Raw genomic sequence first — 19,443 nt, forward strand, 5'->3', positions numbered from 1 at the left:
GGAAGAGCAGGAACTTTCTATTTCCAAAGGTGGCAGCTGGGGAAGCGTATGTTCTCCCAAGAAAACCTTGTCCTGCATTGACCTGCAACATCATTTTCTCTCATTGTTCCTCACTGTTTGCTGATCGAATTTGCTGCCTTTGATCTGCTTCTTTACCCTCATGGGCTCCCTTAGACTTGCTGTGTCACGACAGTAAGGTCTGCAGAAGAGAAGAAAAGAGGACAGACACAGTCTGAGTCTGCTGACAGCCTGGAAGCCCCCAGGAAGTGTCGCAGCTGGTGGTGAGCCCGGGAGGGGAGGGCGCCAGGATTCTCTGCAGAGGGAGAAGACCCCCCCAGTGGTCTTCAAGAGGATGCAGCTTCTGGGAGCTGAACCTTGTAGGAGAAAGGAGAGTTACACCAATGGAGATGGGGGGTGGGATGGAGGACACATCAGGGAGTTTTGAGCACTGCTGGTCGTGCCATGAGGCAAGAGGGAGGAATGACTTTGAACGTACTGAAGTGAGGGTGCCTCTGATTTGAGCCAGTCAATCCAGTGAGATAAAGATGGAAATGGTTCCATTTTTGAGGGCCCCGTAGGGAACATTTTAGTCCCAAATGCTCTATAAATTCCGTGGCCAAAAAGCATATCTTTCTCGAGGTCAACAGCAAGCCCCCACAGGGAGAGAATACTCTCTATTTGTTTTACTCTGTCTGTCAAAAATTATGTTCTGGCAGATGAGGGTAATTGAGCCTGTCCTGTACTTGCCTCAGAAAGTGGGTGAGACGACGCCTGAGGAGCTCCTTGAGCATCTTCAATAAAAGCTCCCCCGCCAGCGTGTAGAGGCTAGAACGCACAGGGGTCCCGGCTCCGCTTCCTGGTGGATGTGGACTTGCACCCTTGTGGTCCAGCATTTTATACCGTGTTCTTCTGTTTGGCGCTGACCACACCAGGCTCTTAAAATGTCATGCATTCCTCAATGAAGAAGGCGCTTAAAATCTGTGGGTCTGTTTTCAATTTAACCTTTTCAGAGTAACAGCGAAGTAGGTGGCGAGAGCAGCCATTAGTGTCGGTTCTCCTGTTAGTGATGGCAGGTGCGAGGACCTGTTTGGGGGCGAGGGGCTGTGGGACAGGCGAGCTCCCCACCAAGGAGGGGTGTGCTGAGGAGATGCAGCCTGCAGCCCTGACCTCACGGCGCCCCTTCCTTGTGAAGTGGGGTCCCTCTGTGCTCAGGATGGAAGGGAAGGCCTTGCCTGCCTCATCTGCTTAGCTGGGACCTGGGTTACATGGGCACCTGGTGATTCCACCAGCCACTTCATCCGTCTCTGGAGCCTGGTCCGGCTCTCCGTCCTTTTCCTCCTGGCCCCAGTTGTCCTCTGTTTAGGTATGGTGTCTCACCAGCTGACGCTGTTGCCAGCAAAGCAGGAGGAGAAGCAGAAGTGGAGGGAGCCCGTCACTAATGATCAGGGCCACACTGAGCAGGATGAACTGAGCCTGTGACGCCCTTGTCCTGGGAGCAGGCAGGTGGCTGTGGCTGGCTGAGCAGGGTGCCCTTTGCCATGGGCCCCGGGACAGGCTCAGGCCATTTCCTGGTGCATTGTTTCTGTGTAACTAGCATAATTTTAGGGGCAGACTGGCACAAAACATGTTGCACCCTTAATGGTTAATAAAAATCCAACTTAAGAATATTTCTGTTGAGGCCAGTTAACATAAGAGAGATGGGAAAATGCTGGTTGGTGGGTTTCTATTTGAAGTCAGGTGTGTGACTAGGCTGAAGATGTCCTCAGACATTGAATCAGTATCTTCCAAGAGCTAGGGTTATGGGTGACTTTTTATGTTGTTCTTATTTTCACATTTGCTCCCCTGAGTCTATGGTGCATTTAAAATCAGGAAAACGCTCTTGACTTTAAAAGGAAGCCCACTGTTAATTCATGGGGACATTGGCCCCTGTGGGAGTGCGTGTGTGTGGCCATTAGACATCCTTGGGCTCTTGAGCAGGCTGTGGCCGTCGGGGACCCCGTTCCCAGGACACATGTGGCCCTCGGGACACCCCTGTATGCTGAAATGCGGGCACCTGCCACCCCTGCCCTGCAAGCACCCGTGACACGGGCCACCTCAGGCCAGGGAACTTGACAAGAATAAATGTCCGCGGCCTCGGCACTAAGTGTTTTGCAGAATCCCAGGGCCAGGGTGATGGGCTCTGAGCAGCTCTGCGAGCAGTCCCCGTCTCAGTTAAGTGTGGGGTGTTGATGTGCTTTCATCGAACTTGACTGCTGCTAGTGATCGGTAATCACTGATCGGTCGTCATTGATGGTTAGGACAAAACAGAGGCGCTCCGAGCGGGTCAGGTGCCCAGAGCCCAGGAGGGTCTCTCCTCTGCTGGCGCACGGACGTGCACCTGTCCCCAAGTTCTGTCCTTCACTGTAGCGGGGTTTTATTTTAGTTTACTTTTTAAAGTAAAAATCTGGTTGAGTTTCCACTTGAATATTTGTAATTAAATTCCAAAGTCAGGGTCAAAGAAGCGGAATTCTCAGGATCTGATTTTTTATTCTGAGCTCAGTGTTGGCTTGAAAGTGCATTCAGTATGAAACTCTGGTTAGAGTAATGTGACCTATCTTCTCATGGTTTTTATTTTTTCTTAGAAAAATTAAAGAGTAGACATCTTATTTTAAATTGCTCATGATAGTTCCTGCAAAAACTCGCTTCTCGACAATTCTCCTTCTCCCACAGGATGGCCTTAGCCTTCGTACGTGTTAGCGAGGTACTAGCTGAACATAACTGTATGGATTTCACCTGAGTTAAAAATTAGCACATCTCAACGTTCTGTTTCTTGTTGCCTGAACACTGCACCCCATGACAGAGCTCCGTTCACTCCCCGCAGAGGGTCAGTGATGTCCCTGCCCTCGGGGAGATGTCTGGGGGCAAGGACGTGTTTACGGTGCCACACTGGGGTGAGGGAGTGGAGGAAAATAAAGCGGCCTTCCTTGCATTGAAATTCATCTCCACCTTCCAGAAGCCGTGGGCGTAGAGGAGCAGTTTGTCTAAAGACCAAGAGACAGGCCTGAAGTGCCATGTGACATGTGAGTGAGGGGTGTCAGGGTCTGGTTTGTTCCATCACCTCTGGTTTGTGCGCTTTAATATCCAGGGTATTACCTTCTATGAATCTATAGTGTAGAGTGCCATCTGAGTGGAACGGAGCGTGAGACTGCACGGCGTTGCTCTGGGGGCCTTTTGGGGGAGCCAGAGTCACTCTTTGTAATTGCTACTTTCGTTAAAACTCCACAACAATATTGTTTTCCTGGGAGTTTTGTCATCCCGCGAATTTCAATCACCAGTGTCTGTGGTGGTGGTTTCCAGTCTTTTTGTAATGATAATTGAAAGATCTCGCTTTCCTTCCGGGTTCTGGCTGGAAAGTAAATATTTTGAGACCCTATTAAGCGAATTTCTACCTGGTCCTCATTTGTGCATTAAGTGAATACTGAGCAGTGGAAAGGGAACTCAGGCCTGTACACAGCAGTTTCAGGGTGTAGGTAGTACCAAGAGGGGAGGGATGCTTAATTATCAGGTCCATTGCTCCAGATATCATGGTATTGGTCTCCCGACCTGAGCAACACCAGGAAGCCAAGTTTTGTACATTTCTTAAGACTGGCGATGCAGGTGGAGTCCCAGAGCTGTTGACCGTGGCCTGGTAACACCTAGTGAGTGCATTTACCCATGGACCCAGCCATGGGGCCCTTTGGCGAGGTTCTCCAAATCCATAACAAATATTTCTCTGGCAGAAGTACCTTCTTTGGTGTGCGGCCCTGTGTTCAATCAGAGCGAGTGTGACTTTCCCACAGTACGGCTCTGAGTACAGAGTCTCTTGGAATGAAACTGATAATGAGGGACACGTTTCATCCCCATTCAGTTTGCTCTTTTGTCGCAAATTTGGTTTTCCTCTTAAAAGGTAAGAAAACCCCACTGTTTTGACATTGTTAGTAGAATTCTTGAGCTGATCTTACAGACGTGCACGGCGATGCAATTCAGAGGGACTGAAGCCCTCATGGTCAAACCAAAGTGTATTGACTGTTGGCAACAAACACTGCAAAATCAGGAAACCAGTTTTGAGATTTAAAAAATTCATTCCTACGTTCTGTCCCACTTGTGCTATGTTTCCCTGGAGTCCCCTGGGCGGCCTCAGTTTGATCTTAGGATGACATGGCTACGTCCCCAAGAAATGAAGCTCTCCGGACGCCATCTTTCAGAAGTAAAAGTCTGACAATAATGATGATGACAGAATACAGGCGTGAGCTCACAGCCAGACCTGTTCTAAGTGTTGTCTACTGTCGTCTCAGTTAGTCCTCACAGCAGCCTGAGCAGACAGGTCCTGGGACTAAACGGAGGCGTGGACGTGGGATGTATTCGACGGAGTGGGAGTGGGCAGAGCTGGATTCACGGCTGGGCTGTCTGGCCTCAGCACTCTCCTCTGACCATGCTCAGTGGTGCCACCAAGAAAGTCCCTTGGAAATCAGTGCCATCCAAGTGGCAAACCAGGGCGTGGTGATGAGAAGAACAGGAACAGTGCCTGCCTCCCTGTCCACTGTCCCCAGTTCATGTAGGTGGCTTGTTCGGAATGTATTTCTTTTTCTATAGGAAAGCTCTTGGAAGAGACACTCAGTGTCCATGGGCCCCAGAGCTGGACGCTGAGCCCTGACGGCCCCACTACTGGCCCCTGCCCTGTGCACACTGCGTCCTCATGTGGTCTGCGAGCCTGGGGCACCTGCCTTCCAGGAGCAGCATCCCCAGGGGAAGTGTGTGCTGCTGCCTGAGGGCTGGACACTGGCTGTCTGTCCCCTGTCCTGGGCACCTTTGGGGCCTGTGGCCTCTCTGCCTCCTGCTGCCTGTGTGGCTTTTGGATCTAGCTACGCCCCCCTCTCTGCTATTGTGTCCCTGTGTTCCTAGCCGGAAATGAATCCCCTCCCCTCTGTGGAAGGTGTGAGGTGACCAAGATTGTGGACAGGGGCTGCGGGTCCCCTGTGGTCAGTAATGCTGACCACTTAGTCTGCACTCGGTAAACCCTTGCTGCATGTGTGACCACAGGTGTGACCAGACCGGCCCGGGCAGAGCTCGAGGCCCTGCTGACAAGTCCTGCCCTGGCCCTGTGTCCTGCGGGGACTCTGCCATCGGGCCACTTCCACAGCAGCAGGGCCAGGAGGCTGGGAGGCTGGCCGTGCTGGCTGCGGAGGCACAGCCCAGGTGGGCCGGCGAGGGCCGCGGTGTGGTCTCTGTCTTGAGGCTGGGCACTGGGTCTCCAGCAGCACTGTGTGTGACGGTGTGGCAGGGCCTGTCTGGCCCGTCACTCTGCCCTCGGGTTGGGTGGGTGGCTGGGCACCCGGCAGGGCATCCGGCACCCCCTCCACACACACGGGCGTTTATAAGTTGGCGGTTCTGTTCTTTTTGCTCATTCATTGTTATTGCCAGTTTCTTCTGAAATTTTGCTGAATGCTGTTTTTACTGGCTAGCACACATGCGCCCACGCCGGGGTTGTCAGCTTTATTTAGAGAATGAAAGAGTGAGAATTTTCACCTTATAAATTTTCACAATTGATGTTCTTTTTCTGTAACGTTTTTGGTAGAATGTGATTTGAACTTCACAGAAGTCACAGACATGGGGTGACATATTGCATCTTTAACAGGAAGGAGCTCTAAGCAATCTGAAATCCTATTCTCTTCATTTACGTGTTGCTCTAGTTGATGCAAAAAACTGAGTGATTCCACACTCACATTGACAAAAGGCCACCGTGGGAACTGGGGCTGGGAGCCAGGTGAGGCCCCTGGGCGTGGGAGCCTCCACATCTCCCAGGGGGCCTGTGGCCGGAAGAGGCTCAGCCCAGGCCTTCTCTGCAGCCTGGACCCTTCCTCCCCTCGAGGGAGGTGGCTCCCAGCAGTGACCACCGGGGTTGGCATGGGGGTGCAGCGTGCGTAGGGGCACTGAGCCGGCTGGTCAGCCCAGGCTCTGCCTCTGAATAAGGGGCCAGCAGGAGTTTGCACATGTTCCTGGACACACAGTGCCTGCTCCCCAGGGCTGGCCGGACGTCACCGTGAGGGCATGCACCCACAGAGGAGGGCAGCTGCATCGCACACACACACAGGTGGCTCACGTGTCTCCGTGTCGAAGTGTGTCTTCTTGGGCACAGTGGGCAGGAAAGCCTCCCTCCACCCCCAGCACATCGCCCTGTGCGCCTCACTCTGTCCTGGTTGTCCCCTGGCTGTGCCCTGATCCTCTAAATCTGCTCCTCTGCCCCTAAACCACTTCCTTTTGTCTTGTTAAGCGTGTTGCTCTGAGAGTACAGCGTGTCATCATAGCACAACTGGAGACAGCAGAGAGCTGAGTGAAGCCCCTGGATGGGCCCCAGGTGTGTGGGCCTGCCCTGGGGGCTGCGCTGTGTCTGCACCGGGCGCCCTCCAGAGGGAGCAAGCCAGCCGCGCTCATGCTCACCCACTGTCCCCCTCCTCTGTCTTCTTCATCCCCAGAGCCACGTGCTGGGGGCAAAACTGCCATCTGCACAGAGGCCCCGACCACTGGTCACACCCTGTGGCTCAGCATCCCTTCTGAGACGCTCACCTCAGAGGAGGGTTGCAGCCACTTGTCAGCTGTCAGTGTCACCTGGGAAGAGCCCTCGAGAAATGTCAGTTACCAACAACTGTGTCAACATTGCTTTTGTTGGCGCCACAGTCCCTCTGTGAATGCCTGAAAGGAGGTTTCAGTCTGTCCCACTCCCCCGACATTTGACAGCTTACATCTTGGGGAGAGACACTTGCACGTTACGTGTCCTCAGTAGAAAGTTCTGGGGCTTCCTTGGTTGCCAGATTGCTGGCTCACCCAGCGTCCTCTTTCCACCCCCGCCTAGTGGGGGAGAGACCACCAGAATCAAGTAATGGCAGGGAGACTAGGTGCTCACATGGAACATGCTGGATGGGGGGCCCTGCTTGGGGAGGTTACTGGGGAGGGAGGTGACACGCTGGGGAAGCTGGAGGGGGTGCAGGAGCCAGGCTGGCCATCTCCGAGGGCTGGCCCTGGGGCCGCTCATGCAGAGGCCCTCAGTTCTGCAGGAGATGGCAAGTGGCTTGTGTGGAAGCCAAGGGAAAGTCTGTGTAGGCGGAGCCACGGAGAGAGAGAGACAGAGACAGGGAGAGACAGGGAGATAAAGGGAGAGAGAGACACAGAGAGAGAGAGAGAGACAGAGAGAGATAAAGAGAGACAGAGATAAAGAGAGACAGATAAAGAGAGATGGAAACACAGAGAGAGGGAGACAGAGACAGAGGCAGAGAGACAGAGTGAGACCAACTGAGACGGAGAGGCAGAGGCAGGTACCAGTGGGGCCTGGGCGTCCTGAGGTGCTGCACGCACCAGAGCTGCTGGCGGCTGCGGGAGCCCCCTTGGAGTCCCCTTTGCCACCCCTGTCCCACACACCCCGGCCAGTGCTGCGCTGCACTGGGCTTCTTCCTTTCCATCTTGGCCACTGTGAGGGGTGAAAACGGGGTTTGATTACTGGTGAGGTTGACATCTTTTCCCGTTCATTTTTTTTTATGTATACTTTTTTTTTTTCCTTTTTCTCCCCAAAGCCCCCCGGTACATAGTTGTATATTCTTTGTTGTGGGTCCTGCTAGTTGTGGCATGTGGGACGCTGCCTCAGCATGGCTTGATGAGCAGTGCCATGTCTGCACCCAGGATTCGAACCAACGAAACACTGGGCCGCCTACAGCGGAGCGCGCGAACTTAACTCCTCAGCCACGGGGCCAGCCCCTCCCGTTCATTTTTGACCACTTCTTCTGTAACTGTCTCATCCTGCTTGCTCACCTTTTCTGTGGGTTCTTACCATCTTCTTAATTTATAACAGCCATTGTGTCACGTTTATCTGCGTATCAGAAATGTTGCAGAGAGTTTTTCTCTTCATCTTTTGCCTTTTAATTTTGTTTACAGTATGTGATAAAGATAATTCTTTATGTGGTCCATGAGGTCATTTTTGAAAACATGCAGTCTGACTTATAAACAGCAGAACATTCAGATCATGCAGATTGAGTGTACTGTCCAGTGCGTTTTGACAGTGTGAGCGCCTGTGGAAACACCGCCCCCACCACAGTCCGCAGCCTAGGAAGTCCCCTCTGCCTTCGTCTCTGCCTCGCCCCGGGAAGCGGCCTTCTGCTTTAGCATCATGAGGTGGTGGGAGCTCCTGTTCTAGAACTTGCTATGAGTAGAACCTTTGCGTGTTGACCCTTTCCCTCGCCCTTTCTCGTGCCCCCTGTCCGCACCAGGCGTGCTGATTTTTCTTGGTTTACAGCCCGTCCGTGTTTCTGTGGTTTGTTCTCTTTCATTGCTAGGTAGTATTCTAGCATCTGAATACACACCCTTGTCCGTGTGTTCATCTCTGAGGGACATGTGGGGCGTGTCAGCCGGGCTGTCGTGAGCAAGGCAGCCGTGTGCATTCTTATGCACGGCTTTGCACGGATGCGCCGCCGTGTCTCTTGGGTAAGTCGTAGGAGCCAGATTGCTGGGTCTTAGGGTGGACACGTGTTTAACTTGGTAGGAATGTGCCAAGCAGTTTTCCATTTCATACTCTTTTGTCTCATTCTCAAAAGGACGTTCCCAACTTGCAAGACTACGTAAATCATCATGTATATTTTCTTCTAGCAAATCCATGGTTTTTATTTTCATTTTTAACATTTAAAAGGTCAGGAGACATTTGGGGCCTGGAATAGACCTCTGTCATAGGATTGAGCAGAGCCAAGGTAGTCTTGTTAGAAATGCTGGCTGTGTAGACGAGAGCAAGGCCCCGATGACAGCACCAGCGTGGAGACGAGCTGGTCCTTCAGTGATCTTCTTGTATGTGTGTCTGTCTTGTTCTTCCTGATTCGGAGCGAGGCTCTGACCATCTTTGTCTCCTCCTTCCTTGCTCGCAGCAACAGCAGGAGCTGCTGGCCATGAAGCACCAGCAGGAGCTGCTAGAGCATCAGCGGAAGCTGGAGAGACACCGCCAGGAGCAGGAGCTGGAGAAGCAGCACCGCGAGCAGAAGCTGCAGCAGCTCAAGAACAAGGAGAAAGGCAAAGAGAGTAAGTGCCGAGCCGACCACCAGGGCGCGCTGCTCCCGCCTCCCCTGCACCCTGCCCCAGGAGCCGTGCGGGGTGGGGCCGCCTCCCTGGCTGGAGCCTGCGGAGTCCCTGCACGTGGCTGGGTTTCAGGTCACCCTTAGCTTCAGAGACATGGGGAAGTCCAGGGCTTCATCTTCATGTGGCGGCTGCCAGGGCACTCAGCATACTTTTGGTTTGATTTAAGCATTTTAAAAAATATTTGGCAGACTCCTAATGGACTGAAAAGATATTGAAAACCATGGAGTGTACCAGATGCCTGGTGAGTTTCCCCTGGGAGCTCAGTGCTAAGTCTTTGAAATTTGTTTCTTTTGAGGGCATCTTGTGATTGCGTGAAAACCAGGTGTTAGCTTGTAGGATGGCCCGCAGCTGAGGGGACAAGGCTTCAGGCTTCCCTCAGCTTACTTGTCACATTGGCTCTTTCGACCCTGATTTCTGGTGTCTGGTAGTGGCTGTGCATGTCCATCTGAAGACCAGTGTGGTCCATTATCTTTCAAGAAGTGCCCAGATTTCATCTTAGCGAGGCAAAGAGACTATTTTGTGTGCTGTTCCCTCTTTGGGAAATTAGGGTGAATCCTGTATTTCTCAGGGAAGAAGCCACGGCCCTCTCTGACCACCCGCTGCCGGGCAGAGCGCCCTGGACTCGCACACTGAGGACAGTTCCAACATGACCCGTCTTTGTATGGCCTGGCATGTCCTCCAGTGGGCGCCGCATCCTCCCCAGGTTGTCACGAGGGAACACCTTCCTCGTCTGTATTTGTGCTTCCTTCTTTTGACAACTTCTTGTTGTCAATGATGACCCAGGACCAGGTCAGTGGGGCGTGTGCACGCTCACGTCCCAGGTTCTGTTAGTTTCTGCCCAGGACCACAGTGCTGTGCTGAGCATGTGTGATCCTTGGTAATACGGAAAATAAGTCAAGATGGACAATTCTCTCCTGGATCGGGATCGGGGTAATGATGGTAGGACGATGTACTCTTCCAAGGTTCCTCACTAATACACATAAACTGCAAAAATCCTTTATCTTCAGCTACTGAAAATGGTTAGCCGTCTACACAAGTCATTTTAACAAGCTTTTGTTTACATTTTAATTTACGTATGCGCAACAGCATAAGGTGTTGTGTTCTCAAAGCTTTCCTGTCAAGCCTGTTCTCTGAAGTTGTTTTAAAAATCTTTTTTATTGGTATAAGATACATATGCAGAAAAGTACCCGGTCTGCAGCGTATGGGGACTGTCGGGGAACTTTCCGCAGGTGCATGTCCCCGTGTGCCCACCACCCAGTACAGCACCAGCAGCAGCACCCCGAGCCCCTCGTGCCCCCCTAAAGGTAGCTCCTCCCCCGACGCCAACGCCGAAGAGCAGTTTGCCTGCTTTTGAAGCTTATGGCAGTGGAATCATTTTGTGGAGGTTTCGTGTTTTGCTTCTTTCCCTCAGCATTATGCCCGTGAAAGCCGTCCTCACTGTTGTGTAGCAGGAGTTCATTCATTTTCCTAACCGCGTGCTGTCCCACTCACAGACACGCCGCCATGTTCCTCCATTCTGTAGCTGATCCGTATTCGGGCTGTTGCCTAATCAGACCTGTTACAGGTAATGACACTCCGTGTGTTCTTGCATGTGTCTGTTGGTGCGGACAGGCAGATGTGAAGTGGCACTGGGGAGCCTAGGGCGTGCGTGTGGTCAACTGTCACACGTGAGGCCAAACAGTTGCCAAAGTGCTGGTACCCATTTCCACTGCCACCAGCCTTGTGTGAGTTCCAGTTGTTCTGGATCCCCGCCACCACTCGTCACTGTCGGTCACTTTACCTTCAGCTATGAGCAGTACCCCCTCGTGGCTTTCGCTGCATTTTCTGACAACCACTGAGACTTAGTGCCTTTTCCTGTGCTTACTGGCCAAACAGATGGTCCCTTTTTGTGGAGTGCTTGTTCAGATCTCTTGCCTATTTTTCTGATCAGTTGTCTCTCTTTTTCTTGATTTGGGGTTGTTCTTTTTATATGCTAGAATCAAGCCATTTGTCAGTTTTTCGTGTTGCAAATATCTCCTTCCACCATGCTCTCCTCCTTTCACTCTCCTAATGGTGCCTTTCTCAGTGCCAATGCAGCCTGATTTATCAGTCCTTCCTAAATTAGAATTTGAATGTAATCTAATCTGTTTTATTATGCCTATAGTATTTTGTACATTTTTATAAATATTTCCCTTTCAAAAAGAATATTTTTTCCTAAAAGTAAGTAGCTAATGGATTCTCTTCATTTTCAGTTTATTTCTTTATTTAGCTGTTTGTAAGTTCTTAGTAACTTTTTTTTTTAAGATTTTATTTTTTCCTTTTTCTCCCCAAAGCCCCCCAGTACATAGTTGTATACTCTTCGTTGTGGGTCCTTCTAGCTGTGGCCTTAGTGACTTTTGATGTATACATTAACAGCTTTTACAGTCGTTAGTTCCTGTAGCATTTTACTCTTAAAATAGTATACTTTAAATGTGCTTTCACTTTAACTGAAAGTTTTAAGGTAGAAAGCACATCAGGAACGTTTTTACTCCACCTGAGATCTAATTTTTGTACCAGTATTTGCAAGGAATTACTAAATCTGGGTGGTGTAGCTTGTTCTGTCGCCCCGATTAGGTAGGACAATGACCTCCAGGCTCAGTGATTGCCCACAGTTGAGATCGGAAGGGCGGACAGAAGGCCATCAGGCGAAGCCCCGTTGTGGAGTCTGGTTGGCTGCATATGCCCCTGGTCTCTGAATAAAGGCTGGGGCCCTCTGCAGTGGCTGACACGGCGGACACCTCGGCACTCGTCGCTCTCACCGCCCAGCCCACTGGCTCCAAGGACACTCCTTTTCCACACCACCTCTTATGTGTGTTGACTCCCTTGTGTCCAGGGACCCTGCTGGCTCAGGGTGCTGCCCACATAAGTGATGCGTGAGCAGAGCCAGGAAAACCCCCAGGTGTCCTGACACACCAATGTGGAGTGGAGCGCGGGCAGTACTGTTTTCATCTCTAACCCCCCTGGGTGATTCTAACGTGCAGCTGGGCTGAGAACCGTTAGGAATCTGAGTGCATAGAGGCTCCACGGCCTGCCACCTGGGGCCTGCCATTGGGTGCTGCCTTCCACTTGAGACAGTCGCCCCTGGGGACAGCAGCACCCGGTCCTCAGGGGCGCCCTGTGCTAGGGGCTCTGCTGCGGGACAGGATGCGTGCTGAGGCTGCATCACACGTGGCCTCCAGCTCTGGTCCTGCTCCATTTCCATTCTTCTGTGCTTTTCTTGTACCTCAACACACATCCTACTTAGGTACTTTTCTCTGGAGGTGGGAGAATGGTGTTTATCAAAGAATGGAAGTTCCGATTGTAAGTATCAGCTGGTTGATGTGTGCCCCAACTAACCAGCAGACACCAGTTTTTCAGATTGCTAAAAAAGCAGCTTGGTCTAAGTTAGTCCTCGTAGTTAACCAGAATCTTCCACTAAGAAGAACATCTGAAGGCTCACAAAATATGAAAAGACTTAACTCCAGAAACGTGTTAGATCTGTTTACAAGTCAAAAACAATTTCTGCAGTACCTACGAAGCATCGCCCTCTTAACTGGAGCGCTGGAATGTTCTCTGCATCCCTCCAGGCTCGTCACGAGCAGCCACCCGGCGGTTTTCAGTTTGTGGATTTGGGTGGTCAGGTTTTATTATTAATAATAAACTGTGTACAGTGTGGCATTTGGCACGCCATGTAGGCTTCGCAGCCTCTGAGTGTGGTCCCGGGAGGAGGCAGGCCCGGCCGGCCGCTGCGGTGGACGCCACTCGGGGGCTCTTATGTAAGCGGGGCCGCGGCCGGCGCCCTCACCTATGAAAGGGATTCTTGTTTATGCTTAAAGGGCATTTGTGGGGAAATGCAAATGGCATTAAGCGTCTCCAGTTTTTAAGCATTCGAGAATGCAGTGTAAAGCATCTATTGTTTCATTTTTGGGGTTTTTTTTTTAATTAATTTCTTATTGCATATTTAATTGTTTTGTTACACTTGTAAACGTTTACGGTACTTTTAGTTTTAAATAATCGTGCAGTTTTCTTAGACTTCTTGATACCAGTTAATGCTACTAATTTGATAGAACAATGAATTTTCAGAATTTGTGGCAGTTTTCATCTCATTCAGCATGAACACACCATCTTTAATCAGTTAAGTTTTGTTTAGATTAGTTACATTTAAGAATCTAAGGTACGCTGTATTTTAACGTAAATGTAAGGGGAAAAGTCCCGTAGAAGGCAGCTTTTGCCTTCCGAGCAGTTTGGAGCTAATACGACTGCATTTGTTTTCACTGTTGCTTACGAGCACAGCACGGCTGGGAACAAGGTGCCATTGCTTGAGAAGGCACTCACTTTGTTTACAAATGGCTCCAAAAGCTGGAGTTAAAAGATGCTGCACCTGATCCTGAAGGGAATCCTCTATCCCCTTTGTGAGGCCGCGCCTTCCTCTGAGGCGCGACTCCCAGGAGAAGCCAGACTGGAAACATGGGACAGATTTGTCATTCGCTCATCGTGTCCAGCTGCACATGCTCCTAAGCCTCCTGGGACCCACTGCAGCTCCTCGGCCCGCCCCACCTGGCCAGGTCCTCCCCCCCCGTCTGCAGCCCCCCCGCCCTGCCCCACCTGGCCAGGTCCTCCCACCCCATGTCTGCAACCCCTCAGCTCTGCCCCACCTGGTCAGGTCCCCCCACCCCATCTGCAGCCCCCGCCGGGGGCATCTGCTGTTCTTGGTTCCTCCCTTCCCTGCCCAGTTTTCACCTCCTCACCTGTCTCAGATCTCGCTCCCACAGTGAGTGAGGGGCTTGGTCTCTTTGATTCACTTCTTCATCCCCATCAGCCAGATCAACCCTGGCACTTAGTCAGGTTCTGTAAACCCTGTCAAATTGAATGGTAATCAATGTGAATTAATTTAAAAATAAAAATAAAAATTAGAGACATTTGGTATTCGGTTATTGGATGTGTTTTACTGATTCTAGAACTTTTACTTAAAGTGGAGAAATCTGTTGAGAGATGAGTCTAGAACTAGGAGGAGATCAGAATCAGCATCTTCCTTTTTGAATTCTCTCCTTAGAAAGAGCGAAGAAGATTCCCTTTGTGCGCTACACCGTCACGCCTCTGTGGCTGAGCGTTACTGCATTTGCTGCAGGCCAGGCCCACGTGGCTGTGTGAGGACGTGAACTCCAGTCTTGCCCACGGCGCCCTGTGGGGAAGAACCCGGTCAGTCAGCCTCCACCTGCAGGCAGCTGGGGGAAGTCTGGGCAGGGTCCACTCTTGTGAGCACATCACCGTCTGCCCCCTCTTCTCAAGTGGCCTTAGTCCAACATGTCAGGGGGGCGCTGTGGCATTCATTTAGTTCATTTAAATCAGTACAGAACCTTCCAGATCATTTTTTAAATGGGGAAGTCTGAGTTCTGGGAGCTGGGCTCGTTTTCCTTTGACTCTCTAAGAGCCTGGTGAGGTGCCCTCTCCCACCCTTGAGCTGGTTGAGGGGCCACACATGTCCACGGCCACCCTGGGGACCCCTTGGCCCTGCAGATGCACCTCCTCCTGTGAGGATTCTGCAGGTAGCCTAGGGGACAAAGGTACCCTCTGTGTCCTGGCCTGATAGGTGCCTCAAAGGTACCCTAGCCCCAGCCAGGTTCGGGGGCCAGCATCTCCTCTGGGTGGGCAGCTTCCCCTCGCCACGTCTTGCTGTCCCTTCCTGTCACTGGGCCTTAGTGCATACCCTCACTGCTGGGCCTGGGCATGTGCTCCTTGCGCTTCTCGGAGTTCGGGAGCCCATGATGCGAGCCTGAGGGTGCAGCCGAAGCAGGGACAGTCAGAGACGTCTGAAGGTGGTCCGTGCGGCTCGCTGTGTCCCTAGAGCGCTCGCAGGGGACAACAGGTGAGGGAGAGTGGAGCCACAGAAACAGGTCCTTCCTGAGAAGGTCGAGGCTAACTAGCACCCAGCCTCGGTTTGCTGGGGACTTTTGAGGAAGTCCTTATCCTGCACAGTGACACTCTGCTTCTAGTCCTGCTTCCAATCACCCTCTCCTTCCGGAACAACAGTTCTGGAAGGACCTGAAGGTCATCTCCTCTGACTGACCATTTGGGTCCTCCCCCTCCTCCCCCTCCTCCCCCTCCTCTCCGTCCTCTTCATGCAGTCTCACCACTTCCCTGCGCTGCCAGCAGCCCTGCAAGGTGAAAAATATCCCAGATCCTCATTTCACTCTTCCTGTCTTTATCAGCGAAGTCACGTTGCTCGCAGATGTGCGTCTCCCCTGCTGCAATTGCTCCCTGTACCCTGTGTCCTCGTCTCCCCACCACCCTGCAAGTCCTCTTCCTCCTGGTTGGGAGGCACTCTGTGTACTGATAAGCTTAACCCTTTGTGTCTTTGCTCAGTGTCCACCTGGAGCTGGCAGGCTGTTGTAGGAATGCCCAGTGACTGCGTATCTGGGTGTGAGCTGATTCCGTGTGTCTGGGAGTGTAATGTTCTGATGGGTCCACTTACAGACAGGAAAGATAATTAGGCTAACAGTGTTTAGAGGGGGCATTCAAGTCTAGCCCTGGATATGTTAGGAGGAACTGAGGAGCGTTGCTTGGAAGCGGATTTTGTACCTTCAGCCGCTTCCCATGGCCTGGTTCGGTCACCCCTCCCCTGCGCCCTCTGCACCGAGCATCGAGCATCACTGGGTCTGTAGCCCAGGTCCAGGCCTCTCTGTCCACTGCCAGTGCTGTACACTGCGTGCAACTTTTTACCTAACATGCAGAGCTCCTCTTCTTGAGTGATGATGAGGTTGTTTCCTCGGACCTAAGAAGACCTGAGAAACAGCTGTGTGTTATGACAGAACCTTCCCAACATGCTTTGGAGTCAGTTTAGAGAACTTTCTTTGTGTTTTTCTGGATGATCTTGTTCAGGTCCCGCCACAGCTGTTCCCAAGGGGTTTGTTGCTACCTGATCCTCGTCCACAACGCACTGAAGTACTGATGGATAAAGATGAGGATCAAGTGGTACTCCTGAGGACAGATAGATGAAGACACAGGGTCGAGGGTAATCCTGAAGACTGATAGATGAAGACACGGGGTCAGGGGGTGATCCCGAGGACCGATAGATGAAGACACAGGGTCAGGGGGTGATCCCGGGGACCGATAGATGAAGACACGGGGTCAGGGGGTGATCCCGAGGACTGATAGATGAAGACACAGGGTCATGTATAATCTCAGTACTCATAAAGATGCAGGGACCCACCTGCATTGTGTGGCCGATGGCATGGCACAAGGTGGTCAGTTTGTGGATGCACTTTGGGAAGCACTTTAGAAGCTGCTGCAAGGGCTATAATGTTTCTTTTGTTAGATGGAGTCATTTTACTAATCTCTCCCAAGGAAATAATTTAAACATGCACAATGATATTTACTCATAAATGTTCTGCAACATGGTTTCTAACATCAACAACCTAAGGAATAATCTGAAATGCCTCCCAGTCAGAAACTGGATTGTAATCTCTGCTTTGCTCCCCTTGTGATGTGTTTTCTCACTGTACAAATGCTGTGCACATTCTGTATGGTGACATACGGGGAATACTTAGGCTCTTTCCGAACGGAAGCCTGGATACGACAGTGCTGCGTCGTCTGATTGTGGCTCTGAGGAAACAGAGTCTGTGCTAGCAGGTCTTCTGAGGGGGCAGGCTTGGCTTTTTATTTGTGTGGGTCTATTTCTCCAACTTGCCGGTTTTCTTTAATGGGGCTGTGACTAATGGCCACCACCCCAAGAAAACCCCAAAACACACAGTTTCGACTTTGGTCCGCTGTGGTGAATACACTCTGGCTAAGAACTAGCTGCTCAGCTGGGAAGAACAGAAACCTCCCTTTGGGTCTGTTGGGAGTGAACTGGCGGCTTGTCTGCAGGAGCGTGAAAGCGAGCTCTTCCTGGAAGCAGCCTTCATCCCCGTTCCTGGTCCTGGGTCCTGGGTCCTGGGCTGATGCTCAGATTGCACAAAACCTCCTATGTCAGATTCTGCTTCTTTTGCTCTAGTGAGAAAAGACCCACCGGGGCTGCCGGTGCTTAATTCAGAATGTCCTTTTATGTAAGAATGTGAAAACTTCCTTCAGAAGTGGGTTTTGTGTTAGGTAACAATAAGTCTTTATGCTGATTACACCTGCGTTTTAAATAGAATGCAATTATGTAAAAGTCTTCCTGGGAAGAAGCCCTCTTATTCAAACTGTCCCTGTCCCTCTCCTTCCTTTGAGGAGCTTTCATGGCGTCAGCAGCAGCATCCTGAGTAAGAGGCCCCCTCCCTTCCCTGGCACACAGCTCCGCGTCCCCCCACCCGCTGCTTCCTTGGGGCAGAGCCTGCAACCCCCATCTCTGTGCCTCCTCCCACTCCAGGTGCCGTGGCCAGCACGGAAGTGAAGATGAAGTTACAAGAGTTTGTCCTCAACAAGAAGAAGGCGCTGGCCCACCGCAACCTGAACCACTGCATTTCCAGCGACCCCCGCTACTGGTACGGGTAAGTGGGGATGTGCAGGGACCGTGGTCTCCTCTCTGGGGCCCCCGCAGCATGCGATCCATTGACAGAGTTGAGCATCCAGTCCTTCCCCTCTAGGCCCAGGTGGGAGGGTGTGGAATTAGAGGCCCCCTAAGCACAGTAGCAAACAGGAGTGTGATCAAAGCCTCTGATGTCCATGCGCATGGCGTTCGTCCAGTTGGGAGTGGGCTCGTCTTTAAATGACTGAGTGATGCTCAAGGGGTCGGCACTTGCCCATTACAATTCCTGGCTTCTCATACTATTCTTTCGGCCGCAGAAGGAATGACCTAAACTGGCCCTCTGGTCTAAATTGTCTGTGTGCACCTGCTGAATGTCTACCCAGTGTTTTACTGATTCCAGGCAAGTCAATAAGCGCTGGTGGTATTCTTACTATTTTTATGCTAAGAACCCTCTCCCAGAGCCAGCATAACTGACAGAGACCACAGAAGAGCCTGTTGGTGCTGAGAACTGGAGAAAGTAGATGTGTTGTAAAAAACTCACCTTGGGTAATGATGCTCGTGTGCAGAGGGATTGTCTCTCCAGGCCTGTGCATGGTTCTGTGCGAGGTTCACAGATCACTGGCCGATGACACAGGCTGAGTTAGAAATGGAGTGGCAAGGAGATCATGTGGCTTTAAATAATGATCAAAGGTGACTCACAGATTTATGCCGAGAAATACAGTTTTCTGCTGCTTTCAAGGGTAATTCCATTTCTTGATGCACCTCCATAGGGTAGTTTTCATAATCAAAATGTGATTATCATTCATTTCATCAGGAAAAAATGTAGCCATTCTCAAGCCCCAAAGCAGACAACTATTTCTAAAACACCACCAAATCCCACTGAAGTGGCCGCATTTTTTTCAGTAGATGACATTATCATAACACAGCAGGGCATTCTTACTCCAAGCCTATCCTCTGCTCCCCTTAAGCCCTTTGTAGCTGTTACACGTTGCACAGGCACTTAAGCTGCGCTCGCACCAAAATGTGCTGTGGATGAATTAGGAAATTCAGCCAGTGACACAACTGGCCCAGAGGAGTGAAGGCCACAGCGGTCCATGAAGAGCCGCAAATGACAGCCACGAGCCGCAGAGCGACCTGAGCGTGGGAGGATTCGTTAGAAGCGAGGGTGACAGCGCAGTTGGAGACCCCGTGTTTGTGGGGCACCGATCCATGGTCTCCCCACTGGTGATAGCCACCGGGTTTAGTTGTAGGAAAGCTCCATTGTCACCCGCAGGGGACAGGTAGATGCAGCAAAGTTTAGTAGTTTGGGTAGCGGTTGAGATGGCATCCATGAGGTTCAAGGTGAAAGCAGCAGGAAGGGAAGCTGAGGTGGGACGGGTGGGGCGGGTGGGGCTCAGGGCTTGGGAGGCACTGGAGGAACCTGGGGATACAACCTGTAAGGATGGCAGGATGGGGAGATGCGCTCATGGATCTGCCAGTGGGCGGGAGGCCAGGACCGCTGGGGATGGAACGTTCGGAAGACGTGATCACCGTAGCGGGAAGCGCTAGGGACCCCTCCAGAGGCGGAGCGGCTGTTGGGGAGCTGAGGCTGGCGAGGGGCTTCAGGAGCAGTGGTCAGAAGACTGTCGGCCGAGCAGATGTCAGGTGCTGGGAAGCAGGAGTTGCAGTGTCCACATTAGAGTTCTTGGATGATGACCACAGTGACATGGAGGAAGATTGGGGCAGCCAGTGCCAGGCTCCCCCATGAATGGGCAGGAAGGTGGGGCTGGGAGACCAGATTGGCAGGACAGAGGCTGTGATGGTGGCTTTGTAGGTGAGGGGAGGATGGAACCCGTGGGCTGGGAAAATGCCTCCCCTCAGTCCAGTGGGCTGTG

At 51.7% G+C, this 19,443-nt stretch overlaps 1 protein-coding gene across 13 annotated transcripts in view; it reads left to right on the forward strand.

The window, feature by feature from the left end:
• HDAC4 (histone deacetylase 4) overlaps nt 1-19,443 on the forward strand; it is a 291,136-nt gene that overhangs the window by 164,170 nt on the left and 107,523 nt on the right. For 12 of the 13 annotated variants that reach the window (XM_046642744.1, XM_046642745.1, XM_046642734.1 and 9 more), the window contains 2 exons: nt 8,919-9,069; nt 17,471-17,591. In XM_046642744.1, coding sequence (XP_046498700.1) covers nt 8,919-9,069; nt 17,471-17,591 — 272 coding nt within the window. The remainder of the gene's footprint in view (nt 1-8,918; nt 9,070-17,470; nt 17,592-19,443) is intronic. The other variant, XM_046642735.1, reaches the window with a different exon arrangement.

This window comes from Equus quagga, chromosome 17, assembly GCF_021613505.1.
Source record: "Equus quagga isolate Etosha38 chromosome 17, UCLA_HA_Equagga_1.0, whole genome shotgun sequence".
NCBI lineage: Eukaryota > Metazoa > Chordata > Mammalia > Perissodactyla > Equidae > Equus > Equus quagga.